Source organism: Trichechus manatus, unplaced genomic scaffold, assembly GCF_000243295.1.
Source record: "Trichechus manatus latirostris isolate Lorelei unplaced genomic scaffold, TriManLat1.0 scaffold00163, whole genome shotgun sequence".
Classification (NCBI taxonomy): Eukaryota; Metazoa; Chordata; class Mammalia; order Sirenia; family Trichechidae; genus Trichechus; species Trichechus manatus.
The window spans coordinates 4,416,814-4,431,424 of record NW_004444099.1 but is presented as its reverse complement, the minus strand read 5'-3'; the positions used below and the strand labels follow the sequence as shown (position 1 = coordinate 4,431,424).

At 37.8% G+C, this 14,611-nt stretch overlaps 1 protein-coding gene across 1 annotated transcript in view; it reads right to left on the bottom strand.

The window, feature by feature from the left end:
- Window positions 1-14,611, bottom strand: part of CTNNA3 (catenin alpha 3) — a 1,802,815-nt gene that overhangs the window by 215,885 nt on the left and 1,572,319 nt on the right. The window contains exon 13 of the mRNA XM_004386410.1: window positions 9,901-9,993. Within this exon, the coding sequence (XP_004386467.1) occupies window positions 9,901-9,993 (93 nt within the window). The remainder of the gene's footprint in view (window positions 1-9,900; window positions 9,994-14,611) is intronic.

The following is a 14,611-nucleotide window of genomic DNA, read 5'->3' as shown; positions in this document are numbered from 1 at the left end:
CCCCTGGATTCTCTATCAGCCCAGAACTAAAACAATTTCTGAGGCCAACTGTTTAGACAGGGATTGGACTGGACTGTGGGACATAAAGTGATACTCGTGAGGAGTGTGCCTCTTAGCTCAAGTAGATACAAGAGGCTAAACTGGCAGCTTCCGTCTGGAGGTGAGATGGGAAGGCAGAGGGGGTTAGGAGCTGTTTGAATGCACATGGGGAATCAGGGACAGAATGGAGGAGTGTGCTGTCACAGTATGGGGCGAGCAATTAGAGTCACATAACAATGTGTAAATTTTTGTATGGGAAAAAAGAAAACTTGCAGGCCTGCCGGTATATACAGCCAGAGTTCAGGAAACAGGACATGGCTAGAGTCATGTCCTTGGGACTGCATGAAAATGACCACAAAATTGGGAAAAGATTGTACGAGTTTTAGGCTTAGATCAGAACTGTAATGAACCCTAATATTTAAGAAATAGACATAGGAAGAAAAAACCATGAAGCAAACTAGAATAATCACCCAGAAAGGGAGGAAAGTGGAGTTTTTGCCAAATATGCGATTAAAATAATAGAAACCAATGACGGGATAATGCACTGCCTTCGTCAGTGCTGCTGAATAATGTAATTTCATCCAGGTTCACCAAAGTTATATTTTTCATAGTAACTCAAGTCAAATTATATCATGAAGAAGGTAATGAGCTCATGTTTCCCCATAATCTGCATGGATATTTTTATCAATTTGAGCTATTAAAAGTGTATTCTGATAATAAATGAGGAGTATTAAAATGTTTCTAATTTTTAACGTAAGCCACCTATCCATAGCATTTTTTGTTTCTTACTATTCTCATGGTTGAAGGATACTAAGCTAACTACATACAAAGAAGCAACAACGAGGGAGTTTGCTCTATCACCAACATGAAGTTAGAGTGCAGACGGCTCTCTTTTTTTTCCATTTACACCAAGAATCATCTCCAGTATTTTAAAATTTGATATGCCCCAATTCATTTGCTGCTGTTGACATTTTGAGGTTGTGTCCAGTAACCTAGGCAACTGTTCTTATTTCTGTCCTAATTTACTTCTATTTATAGAGCTTACATAGATTCAATGACCTCAGGGGCAGAGCAGGGTTACAAACCACATACTCTTAAGTGAGCATAGTATTAAAGATATGACAACTCTTAGTCATCAAACAAATCAGGACTGTCATTGTTGGCCATCAGTAAATATGATCAATAATGTACAGTCAAGTATAGCTTAACGTCCATGATACAGTCTGTGAAATAGGATGTTATGTGATTTGGACATTGTGCAAACATGCCTAAATCGTGAGCAATAGCATTCACTGATTTTCCACCTTTGTGCTGTGTAATAACCTTTTGTTTCCATTCCAAATCGATACTCCTCCCTTGCCTCTTGCTGCTGCTATCACTAGCACTGGTTTTGCTCTGTTTGGGAGTCATAATGCACTTCACAGTAATATCTCTGAAATAAAATTAAACAGATAATGTTACAACACTCGAGAGGCGTGTGATATACAAGATTAGATGCTGCTACCTATGAGTCAAAGCATATGCTGTTATATGGTAAACTTTTTATTTGTAAGTAGGGAAAGTTCACGTTCAAATAATGATAGAAATTTCACTACAGTACATACATAAGCCAGTAACATAGGCATTTATTATGACATATCAAGACATATGTTTTACAGGTTATATAGGCACTGCACCATTATACACCTGGCCGTGTATACAAAAGACATGAGATACAGGTTTTGTGTTCAGGCAGCCGTTGTGTCTGCTATGTCCCATTACATCTGCTATGTTCCTTTCTCTGATCAGGATTTCTGAAATCTCTTATAATATTATGGGACCACATATGTATATGAGGTTGGATGTTGCCCATATGGATGTTATAAGGCACATGACTGTATCTTCAAAATGTAGGTATAACCTTGTCATGCTGAAATATGAAATGACTATTGTTAAATTTATAAACTTTTCAAGCATTTTGTTTTTTATTTAATGTTGTATCCACTAAATGCAGTTCCATCAATTATAGACCACAGCTTCGAATAACTTCAAATGAAAAATCTGGCCTGATTCACTACTGTTAAATGAATTTCCGTTTCATCCCTCATCTACAAAACAGTATCATCAAAGTTTAAATTGTGTGAGACTGAGATTTAGTTTTTAGTCCCTGTTGGCTTTCAAGCTGTGCAAGCAGAGGGAAGAATCATGGAACATACGCCCTTCTCAGACAGAGTTGAGTGAGAAGAGGAGATTCTAAATGGCTACTTCCAAAACTCTTTCCAAGATGTGTCTTGTACATATCAGGATTTTTAAAATCAGCATATACCACAAAAACTAGGAAATTAAGCTCCATATAACGTTATGAAGGTGTCTGAGGACTTTGAGAGAAATAGGAAGTAATGGATGACAAAGCTACTAAACTTCTACAAAGAAGATAAACCCTCAACACAGGGACAGACATTCCACAAATGTTGGGGGTTGGGGGGAAAGAATAAGAAGAAATATAAATATTGAGTCAAAGTTTCTGTTTTATTCCACTATCAAGAGTTGTTTTCCTTATCACTATTTTAGTTCTGTTATTTACGTGAATATAGATTTATATAAAAGTGTCAGCATCATTAAGAATTACATTAATGCCAAATTCCTTTTAACATCTTAAAGCAATTTCTGATGAATCCCCCTCCTGTGGAAAAATCAATTTCAAAAGACTTTTGTCAGTAGAGTGTCCTGGAAATCAAAATGTTTGGCACCAGGAAACAAAGTAGTGCTATATTAGAATGCTGAGAGAGATATATTTACAAAGCCCCTTGAGCTACTCAAAAGGAAGGCAATGTATAAAACTACCACACACATGTTTATGCCTACCATGGAACTCGTTTTTTATTTTAAAAAAAAAAAAACTATTTAGCATTTCCTCTGTGCCAGGAAGTAAACCAAACTTTTCATATATCTAATCTTAAAACAACCCTATAAAATACATAGTATTATTACTATCACCATTTTCTTACAAGGAAACTGAAAGTTAGGAATATAAAATAACTTTCCCAAGGTCATATGGATAGGAATTACTAGAACCAAGATTTGCATCAAGGTTCATGTGACACAACAAAGGCGATACTTTTGACAATACACATCAGTGCTAGAAAAGGCAAGTCACTTGCTCACTTGCTCACCCATACCATTCACAAAACTCTTTCAATCCATTTCATTAAGAGTCTTTCTCAAACCAAAGCTGCCCCCCAGGTAGGCTTGAAGAACACTCTCTCAGCTGCTACTCTGTTGGCACTGTAACAATTTCCCTAGTCTCTATGCTATTGCTGCCCCTATTGCAGACAATAAACAGGAAACACTTCTAGAAATTAGAACACCACCTTTAACATCACTGAGTCCAATGTGATGAGAGCCTGAGGAGTAACTGCCTCTGTTCTTCTGGGTTCCATGATCAGAGACCTTGTATAATTGTCCTACAAGGTCCCCTGCTAGATAACTGTACTTGACTAATTCTCCACTTCATCCCAGCAAGAAGAAGATGACCCAACAGGGCGAACTGCGAAGGTCTGTGTATCAACATGCAGTTTCCAAATGGTAATCAACAAACTAATTTTATTATTGCCCCTTTTCGTATATCAGAGAGGAAGTGATGGAAGATTGTAGGATTGGTATGTTTAGAACTTTGTGAGACATATGTTGATCTGATTTTGAGGTTTATGGATTTTATTTTCACAAATTATCTTTCTAGTGCAGCAATTACAATATCTATTCTTTATAACAATAGGAAGGCAATGCAATCTTAAGGAATGATGAGACTCTACTCAAGTTTACTAGTGCACCGTACTGGAAAGAGTGTGAGGTTGCAGCCACAAGACCTGGAATTTGATCTCAAGCTATATGATTTGCATAAGTCACTTAAATTCTTTGAGTCCTAATTCCCTAATTAGTAAAATCAAGAAACAAATAAAAAGCAAAATTCATGGGCTTTTGTCAAATAAGATACCAATTTGGAAATGCCCTGTTAATGGTAAAGTGTTAAATGCTAATTGATACTACTTTGTTTAAATAGAAAATATGATTTAGAATATATTTATTATACTCTTTTAGAACAATTTCAGGATTTGATAAATTGTATTACCAGTAAGTTTAGAAATTTGATTATGTCAACTGGAGTCTATTTTCACGTCTCTTTCAAATTTGAGTTTATAAGAGAAAAGATGTCTGTTTTATCCTTGCTAAGAGCAAGGAAAGAATAAACAATGAGCTCTGTGAAGAATGTTCTGTGAACCTATAGCAAACTCACACTCCTGTGTCATCGTGGAATGCCTGATCACTGGATATAACTACATTATTGGTCCAGTGAGTCTTCATGTTTTAATAATTAAGATTTCCACTAATTGTCACTGCTGGACCACCTCCACATCATAAAGCATGCACTATTGATCTTTTAGTATTTCACTCTCAAAGGCCATGGGCTCTAAATCATTATTTGTTAGTTACAGACCTTTACAATGCCCAGTGGCATTTGCCACTGATGATAGCAATAATGGATGATATTGAGCCAAAGCTACTGGTAGTGAAATACAGAAAGTGAAATGATAATAAATAACTGTCACTCCATTACTAAACAGTGCCTGAAATTGCTTCTAGTACACGTGAGATGCAGAGGAGTTTGTATAATCCAGGAACCAAAAAGGTGTTTACTCAGTAATAGCAGGAAACAAAAAGGAACCCAGACACATGCCTTGTGCAGTGACCAGAAACTCCACATTGAGCTTGGCCTGAGTATTCAATGTATTCTCAACAGGTTCCATTTCTAAATCTTATGATGTCTTCTCAAAGTAATGGTACCTGGGAAATGTGTCAAAAGTATACTTGGTCCAATGGATAAGGGAATACTGGGTAGAATACAAAGTCTCAAATGAATATGAAATTAAAAGTGCATAAGTATATTCTAAGCACAGAGATATCAGTATAGGGAATATGGGACTGCTAGGCATATAAAATGCCTGGTGGAAATCATAAACACTGTCTAAATATGATTCTGGTACTGGTCAGGTAATGGGGGTGTGGTATAGAATTAAGCCATCCTCCTTGATCATCCATCTCTTATCTCTTATAAACTTCAGGTATGAGAGCAGAATCCTTTGTAATAAACTCATAAGACAGGTATCCGAAAAGAGAGTGTTAACTGGAATTAAATCGACCACACTCTGCAATAACTGCTATTTAATAGGTAAAAGTAAGTTTTTAGCCGCCTCTTCTTAGACCCTCGTGGCATCCTTCTTTCTGTTCTGTTTCTCATTCCATTAATGATGTGTCAGGTTTGTTGTGGTGGTGACTGTTTGTTTGCTTCCTTTTTAGTAAAAGATTAATTCCAATTAGCCTATGTCCTATGTGAACTGATGTGTGGTAATCACCAATCAAAGATCTTAGTCAGAAAACGTAATCTACTTACTAGACAAGTTACATAAATCTGAGCTTCAGTGATCTTATTAGTAAAACCAGGAAAATAACAGCCACAGTGCAAAGTCAATCTGAAAATTAAATAAAGTAGTACATGGGAAGTGACTGTCTTTTCTTGTTTTCCCCTACAAACATGGCCTGAGAATAAAAAGTAGTTTAAGAATAGATCCCAGACAACTGGACTGGGAGCCTGGGAAGAATGAATAAGGGAAGAAAGGAGAGCCAGCCCAAGGATAGATTATTAAGCTAGTCATTGCTATGGAGATTAGGGCTGGATCCCACTGGGGGCCTCTTGAAGACCTATTTAAAATTCATGTTTGATTTGTTCATCCAAGGGATGGAAAAGCATAGTGTTGGTCAAGAGTTGCTCTGTGGGGTATGTGTTAGAATGGTTGAGTGGCTCCCTGCTCAGATCCCCACATTGCAGCTTCAGGGAAGTTCCAAAGCAGAAAGTGAAGTGAGGTAAAGTGTAAATTAGCTATACCTGTGCCACAGCACCTGAAAAAAAAGGTAGGCTCAGAGGATGCAAAGTACGCATAAGAAGAATACAACATCATGATCATCAGTGTGCTAGACATACAATAGGCCTTCTACATGTTACAGCTACTATTACTACTAGTGCCCACACTAGCATCATTATTTTCATGTGATATGAGGGCAGAAGGTAGAGGGAGACTCAGTCAACAACTATTTATTATCTACTATGGGCCAGGTACTTTTCTAGGCTTTATTCATGCAACTGTGAAAAAAGATACAAATCCCTATCGTCTAAGTGCAGACAAAAAAAAAAAAAAGAAGAAGAAGAAAAGAAAAACAACACAAACACGTTAATACATAAGAAAAATGTCATAGATTATTAAGTGCTATGAAGACAATAAAGAAGGGCAGTGTATTAGAGAGACTGTGGAATCTGTGTTAGCTAGAGTGTTCAGGATGAATCTCTGTGGTGAAGTGACTACATGGAAACATGAAAGAACAAGAATTTTGGAGGAAGAGCATTCCAAGCAGAAGGAACAGCAAATCCGCAGGCCCTGAAGAACGTGGTGGTGCTTACAGGGACAGAAAGATTGCCAGAGTGTCCAAAGCAGAGTAAATACAGGAGAAAATGGAGGAATAGAAGGACAGAATTCTCTGATGGCAGATCTTGGAGCCCTCTAAGGCTAACACATATAGCTCAGATTTTATTCATTTGGATGTTGGGCATTTATGCAAGGGAGATATATGACAGCAGAGAGCAGCCAGGTTAAATTTAATGTTGTCATAGATCTGATGGACAAGAATCTATCTTGTCTAAAGAGTAAAAGTGAGAACGTGGCCCCGGTGGCCCTCCGAATGAACTGGATAGTAGAGAACTGTGCACAGTGAAATACAAATCCAGAATGCAGAGCAGTTTGGAGATGATTTCCACAAGGTTAAAAACAATAGCTTCTATAAATATTCTTAAGATCCAGGACAAGGCAGGTCATCCACTCCATAACCTACAATGGGTAGTTGGTCATCTAGCTGGCTAGTAATCCAGTCCAAGAACAAATATGCAAATAAAAGACATTCACCTTCCTACCATATGATTTTAAACTTTAAAAAACACACAAATATGCATTATTGGTAAAGTTACCAGTAAGCCTGAGAGTAGGTGTATTATTCTCCTCGTTTCTAAGTTTTAAGGGAATTAACTGAGGCATCACAGTCTATAAGTGATGAGTCAGAATGAGAACCCAGGTATATTTATCCTAATTCTGGCATCCTAAATGGCACTTTTATTTTAATAAAATTTCCTCCTATCAATTACCTTGTAAGCCCTGACACCTACTCCCACCTCTAGTGACTCAGCATCAGCCTAATTAAGGCACTCACTTCAATGAAAGCATGAGCAGAGCACCTCATACAAAAAGCATTTCCAATTTTATTGCCATTTGATCTCTTACCAATGATGCTTACTAGATATGAAGGCAATTAACTCCAGATGCTCTGTGATCCCAAATAATGCCCAACATGAACTGGTTTCTGGAGGACTGTGGTAGAAGGCCTAAAATTAAGGTCCAGTAGGTAGCCTTGATGTCTGGTGAAATCAGGAGGGTCTTGAACAGTCTAAGCTCCCCACTCTGCTCCCAAGGATAAAGTCCCCTAGCCAAACAACCCTCCTTATCAAACAGATCAGGTGCAGTTCCTGTTTATTCTTGAGAGGTGGGTTTCAGTTACCTGCCAACCCACAGAATTATTCAAACAGGCCCATCACATCTTCCTATGGGAACCAGGGACACCTCACCCTCTTGATACTACAAAGCCTGCCTCCTACAGCCCTGCTTGCTCACTATGTTCCCAAGTGCAGTCTCCTTGCGGTCCTGCATGGTGTGTGGTATCCTCTTCCCCTAGATTGTGAGTATATGTGATTAATAGACTTTCTGTCAGTTTCATCTGTCAGCGCTGGGTATCATGTGCCCAATCATTCCCATAACCCTAGGGGAGGAATACCTCCCTCACCTGTGCAGTGAATAGGAGGCAATGAACACAAGGATTGAAATTTGACCCAAATCATCAGGAAGAAATGGAAATTCAAGAAAGTGGCATACCACCAAATACTGTCCACTGTGTAATAATATCATCTATTTGCAGAACATTTTTCCTAAGGGAAGGCTAAACATGGGCTATTCCTATTATCAAAATCAGAGAAAAACAGTTCTAATAAAACATAGGTATTCCGGCTGAAAAATACCAATTCTAGGCACTCTGAGTAACTGAAAACATGGAGCTTGCTTAAACTTACATTTTTTCATATTCTATCTCAGCATACTTTTTTGTATTTAATAATATCTGACAAAACTTCTAGTAAACTGTAAAAACCAATAAATAAATGTAAGGTATTTGTTAGCAAAAAGATATTGTTTAGGTCTAATAAGACAGCATTTTCTATATTCATTTCACATATGTGAAAATAGGTGAACAAAAATAAAATATTATTACATGATGTGTTGTGAAATGGAAAAAAAAAAAGGCAATCAGAAAGAGAAGTAGAACCGATTTGTCTCTTTGAGGCTGTTGAAATTCATATGTTTCATTTAATTTACCTTATTTTCCATTAATAAGAAATCAAAATCCAGAGGATTCTAGGCAAAATTTCAAGAAGCTTAGTTTGTTTGTTTTTGATATCAAACAGTTGCCACAAATCCTAGAGTACAGCAGTGTATTATAATGTTGGGGGGAACACCAGTCTCTCTACTTAAAGAAATGTGCACTCACATGCATTGATTGCACGGTGCTTACCTAACAGGTATTTGCTGAAATCTTCTAAGAAGACTGCATACAAATAATGCTATAAAAAAAAAAAACACACAACGGAAGTCTTTCTGGATAAAAGTGAATCAGCAGCAAGTGGGTCCACATTAGGCATTCACATCTGTCTCCAAATTTTACGTCACTGAACTAAATTTAACTAATTAAATATTAATAATGATGATGATGATAATCACACTATTGCTGCTGCCACTATGACAACTAGGACAATGACAACTCGCTAACAATTATTGAGAATTTATCATGAGCCAGGCACTGTGCTAAGTGCTTTATGTAGTTAACGAGGTTACTTCCCATAATAACCCTCATATAGAGGGTATAGGATCGCTGTGAGTCCGAATTGACTCGATGGCAGTGGGTTTGGGTTATTAGTACCTTCACTTTCCAAATGAGGGTACTGAGGTAGAGAGAAGATAAATGACTCCCCCAAGCCACACAGCAAGGAAATGGTCGTTCAGATGAAACTCCAAGCAGCCTCAGCCACTACGTTATACTGTTTAGGTTTCAGACTCAAGTCCTATGGTCTGTTCTGTAATCAGAAGCTATCAGTGGCCAGAAAGCCAAACTTCCACAGATTCTCATGCATTTGGCTATGAGTAAAATGAAGTACAGCTTCTTAAAGTAATTCAGACACTGATTAAATTAACATCTTTGAAGTTGCATATGTATGTGCTTGCGTGTGTGTATGTATGTGTTTATGTGTTTGCATGTGTGTATGTATGTGTGTGTGTGTGTTGGCGGTATTGTCAGAAGAGGACATTGCAGAAAGAAGGAAAAAGGAGACTATTGCCTCAGAAAGTGTTTTCCCCCTAGACTTTCAGAGTATAGTTACAATTCCTTGGTTTCTCTCTTCTACTCTAAACAAACATGTACACATTTCACTTTTATATTCCCACGACTCCCATAAAGATCAAAAGCAGTGCGGAGTGATTCACTACTTGACCTGAAATGGCCTCACAGTGAGCTCTCAAGGTAGGAGAGCTACTTCCCCTCAATTCTGCTGCCCTGCATTCTGAGGCTTTTCTCCCTCGCTCCAGAAAACTGGCTCCAGATCGAAGTCCAGCCCATGAGAGGCTGCCTGGATTGACAAGGAGTAGCACCACACAGGGTTCTCCCTCCATGGAGGTGACATACCCGGTCAGTTTTCCCTTCTGTCTGAACGCTGGCATGACTACGGACCTCATAGTCCTCTTCCAGGTCAGAAACATCCTCCAGCTCCTCTGGGGTCTGTAAAAAGAAAGCAAAGCATTGTGTGTGGGAATGCTAAATGGTGCATGTGCTTTGGAAAACTGTCTGGTAGGTCCTCAAAAAGGCAAACATAGAATTATTGTGCGACCCAGCAATTCCATTCCTAGTAACATACCCAAAATAACGGAAAATATATGTCCCCATAAAAACTTGCAAATGAATATTCATCAGCATTATTCATAATAGCCGAAGGGTAGACACAATCCAAATGTCCATCCACTATGAAATGGTCAACAAAATGTGGTACATCCGTATAACGGAATACTATTCAGCCATAGCACGGAATGAAATACTGACACCTGTTACAACATGGATGAACTTTGAAACTATGCTAAGTGAAGGAAGCCACCAGACACAAAAGGCCACATATTTTCTGATTCCATTTAAATAAAAGGTCCAGAATAGGCAAATCCATGGATGCAGAAAGTAGATGAGTGTTTTCCAGGGACTAGGGAAAGAGTGGAAGAGGAATGACTGCTAATGGTTATAGGGTTTCTTTCTGTGGTGATGAAAATATCTGGAATTAGACAGTGGTGATAGTTATACAATCTTGAAAATATATTGAAAAACACTCATTTGTATACTTTAAAATTGTAAATTTTATGGTATGTGAATCGCATTCCAATGAGTTTAAAAAACAAAAGTAAAATTTGATTAGATGGAAATTTTTTCTCTCAGTGAGTAGCAATTTGGCTAAACACTACGTGGTTACCACAAACCAATGTATTTAAAGATGATAAATAGAGTAATTATCATTATAATCACATGCCATCAAAATTACATCAAAAGATTATTAAGAAATTAAACTTTCTAGAAACTTAAATATTTTAAATTGAACTTCAGTGTCTATTCTAAGAAGCTGGCTAATGTCCATTTCTTCTTTCAATCTCAGCTTAAACACCACTTACTCAGAGAGGTGTTCCCTGGCCTCTGAACTGGAGGTGGTTCCTCTGTCAAGTGTTTGTTAGTCTCCTCTGCCTCCATTGGCATAATCCTTACCCTACTTTGGAAACCCTGGTGATGTAGTGGTTAAGGGCTACGGCTGCTAACCAAAAAGGTCAGCAGTTCGAACCTGCCAGGCGCTTCTTGGAAACTCTATGGGGCAGTTCTACTCTGTCCTGTAGGGTCGCTATGAGTCAGAATCCACTCGACGGCAATGGGTTTTTTACCCTACTTTATGATATCCTTGCTTGCTGAATTAGCCAGTTAATTGTTAAAAACTATTCTGTGAGGCAAGGCCTAGATCTGCCCTGCTTACTGTTATAGTATCAGCATCTAGCACATACAGGTTTTGGAAAGAATGAAGAAAAATTGTCAGTGATAGCTAAAATGGTAGATGGGTTTGAGGGGAAAACAAAAAGATAAACAACAACAAAAAACTGCCCTAACTATAACTTTCACTGTGCTTCTACCGTCTGTATTTCAAACTAAGATTTTTTTTTTGTTTTATTGATTTTTTTCCTTGTCCAGGGTTTTTATTTTTAGTCTCACTGTGGCAATATTTAAAGATATCCATCATTGTTGCAAATACTATCACTTTACCCATAATAGGTAAAAGAATTTAACAAAAATTAACCTAATATTTGTTTTGGTTTACATGGTTCCAACTTTAAATAACAATTTCTTTGCTAGAAAGACCTAGTGACAAACCCAGAAAACAGACATTTAAGTTTCATGAAAAACAACCCAAAACAAGTTCAGGTGGCTCTTGAAGACTGGAAGGGAGCAGGTCCTGCCTCCTTAGACCAATACGGATTCCCTTAGGCCTTCCTTTGCACATAGGCCCGTTATTTTCAGAGATGCCAGGAGAGTTCCTTCCCTTGGGATCACTCCTAAGATGTGGATTTGCAATGATTAGCTCACAATGTGGAGAAAAACAACCAATTTCCTACCTACTAATGGCTTCAGATTCCTTTTCATCTCGTGGATCTTTAATCAGTCCCTTCTTTGTTCTCTAGCACTTTATGAGGGCCTTTTGCATTCATTTCAACTGACTCCGACTGGATAATAATATCCCCCCTCTGACCAAGGCCTCCAATACACTGGGGAATTTTGATTTATACATCACTCTCTTTGCAGCCCTTCTTTGCTGCCAATGTGTGCAGGTGCGATCACAGGACAATTTACTCTCTTTTCTTATTTATTAGTAGCATGAATTTACCACCATGGCAATTCAACCAATCACATATGTCAACATAAGCCATTTTGTGTATCCTCCCACAGTATTCTTGAGACATCATCAGCCCCTGTAACATCTGAATAAATGCAGTTGATCCAATATCCTTTCTCCCATCCTGTTGTTTTGTAACTGTAGGCTCTCTAGTGCCCCTGCTGTGATCTGTTTCTCATAAATGTCTGTTATTTATTTCTTGGATCATAACCCCAACATGCAGTCACATATAACTTCATCATTGATTCAGTATTTCATTCAATTCAAAAATGAAGTAACTTAATAGAAGCTAAACACAGCTCTGGCTGTCAGAAGTCACAGTACTATTTTTGTTGGTGATACTGCAGGAAAAGATAAGTCTACCATTTATACCCACATACTTCTATGCTTATCTTTATCTTTTACCGGGAACTAACAGATTTTTTGCAAAACTACCAGAACTGACCTCTTATCTTCTCCAACAAAATCAGTGGGGGAGTGATCAAAACACTCGCTGGCAGCATTTTTCATTCTGTAAGGCCAGCTGATTGGATGGTATTGCAAATACAAAACAAAGTTAATACATAATGCTACAGTTAAAATTAAATGGGAAACGAAGAAAGACGTAAGAGTATGCTAATCACCTCTTAATGAGCACGGTGGCTTGGCTGCTAACTGCTAACGGAAAGGTTGTTTGTTCCAACCCACCAAGCGGCTCTTCAGTAGAAAGATCTGGTGATCTGCTTCAGTAAAGATAACAGCTAAGAAAACCCTCTGAGGCAGTTCTCCTCTGTCGCATTGGGTTGCTATGAGCTGGAATCGACTCAGTGCCACATAACAACAAGCACTTTTCGGGTGCTACATTAACTCCTTCAGAACTGAAGACAAATAATAATAATATATATTTATATATATAAAAATGAAGGGTGGGATACCCCATATGGTGCACTCGTAAAAGCAGCTGACTTTCCATTGTCAGTAACTTTAGGAGGTTAGACACGTGAGAGCTGTGTGTGTGTTTCTAAACAATTTTCCTTCTGTGAGAGGGGAGACTGACTATCCTAGAGGTGGTTTCATGCAGTAGAATGATTCTATACTGCTGAGTCATGGAGATTGGAATTTGGATTCTGGCTCCTCAATTAGTGGTTATGGGACTTTGGGCAATTTGTGTACCCTTTTCAAACTTTGGTTTCCTCAGAATAAGATTTGGATAATACCTGCCCCTGAAGGTTTTTGTAAGACTCAGTTGTTGGGATGCAGCAAATGTTTATTTCCTTCTGTCTGTGGCTTTTCTCTTCTTCTTCCACTATCCCATCTCTCATCCCATCACACACCTTTCTATTTTTTCATAAAAACTTTGTGGTTAATCTGGGTGCTGCCATTTTAATCCAAATTTTCTCAGACTGGGACCTTGGACAAGTCAGCAAATACTTCTCTACTTCAGATTCTCCAGCTATTATTCTGGATGAATATGGTACTTACTAGCTGCCTGGAGTTATAGTCATCTGATTTTTAGTATATAGTGCCTTCGTGATAAACAGGATTTACCACAAACCCACATTCTTTGCTTTCTCCTAAATATCAAGTAAGAGATCTCTTTTGATTTAATTCTAATCACGTGGAAGAATAAATTTCTCTCTTCAACAGGCCTCATCGAATAGTCACTCTCACACAGACTGTTAGGGATGATTGAAATCACGTGCCTTCTTTAAGCTGGCCCGTCTCTAACCCAGACTGAGAGGAAGATGCTCCATTCTTCTGGAAAGAGTGTTATAACCTCAGCTACTTCTCATATCAGAAGTCAGGAAATTTACATCATATTTATAGATTTTAACTGTTGCTTATTGTTAAGCCACCCTTAGGTGGTCCAAAGAGATATGAAATAGGCTAAGTTTCATCACCTGTAAAATGGTGAAAATATTACCTACTTCTTAGAGTTATTGTGAGGATAAAATAAGATGATGGACTGGAACCTTATTCAGTGACTGGAAAATACTGAAATTTCAACATTGTTTATGATTCTTAGAAATTTTATTATTATTGTTGTTTTATAACATCCCACTTTGCTTCTGTAAAAGAGAATAGAAACAAGTGTAGAACTTGAAAACATTCATGCTGAGGTTTTTATATGGAAGCTGAGGCTATAATAAAATAGTAGAGTCCATTAAAAATGAAGGTCACAAAATTGGTGGTTTTAATATATATGTATGTGTGTGTGTGGAATGTATATGTATGTGTATCTATATATATGTATATACCCACACACACACTGAGGTGGAAATGATTGCATTTATATTATACCTTTTTTCTAAGGAGCTCAATGCTTTTTACAGACATTATCTCAATTCTTTCAGCATCCCTAGTGAGACAGGTAGGTGGTATTATTATAACTAAAACTCACTGGCAGAGACTTTATAAATGTTTGATACTGAAATATATATATATATA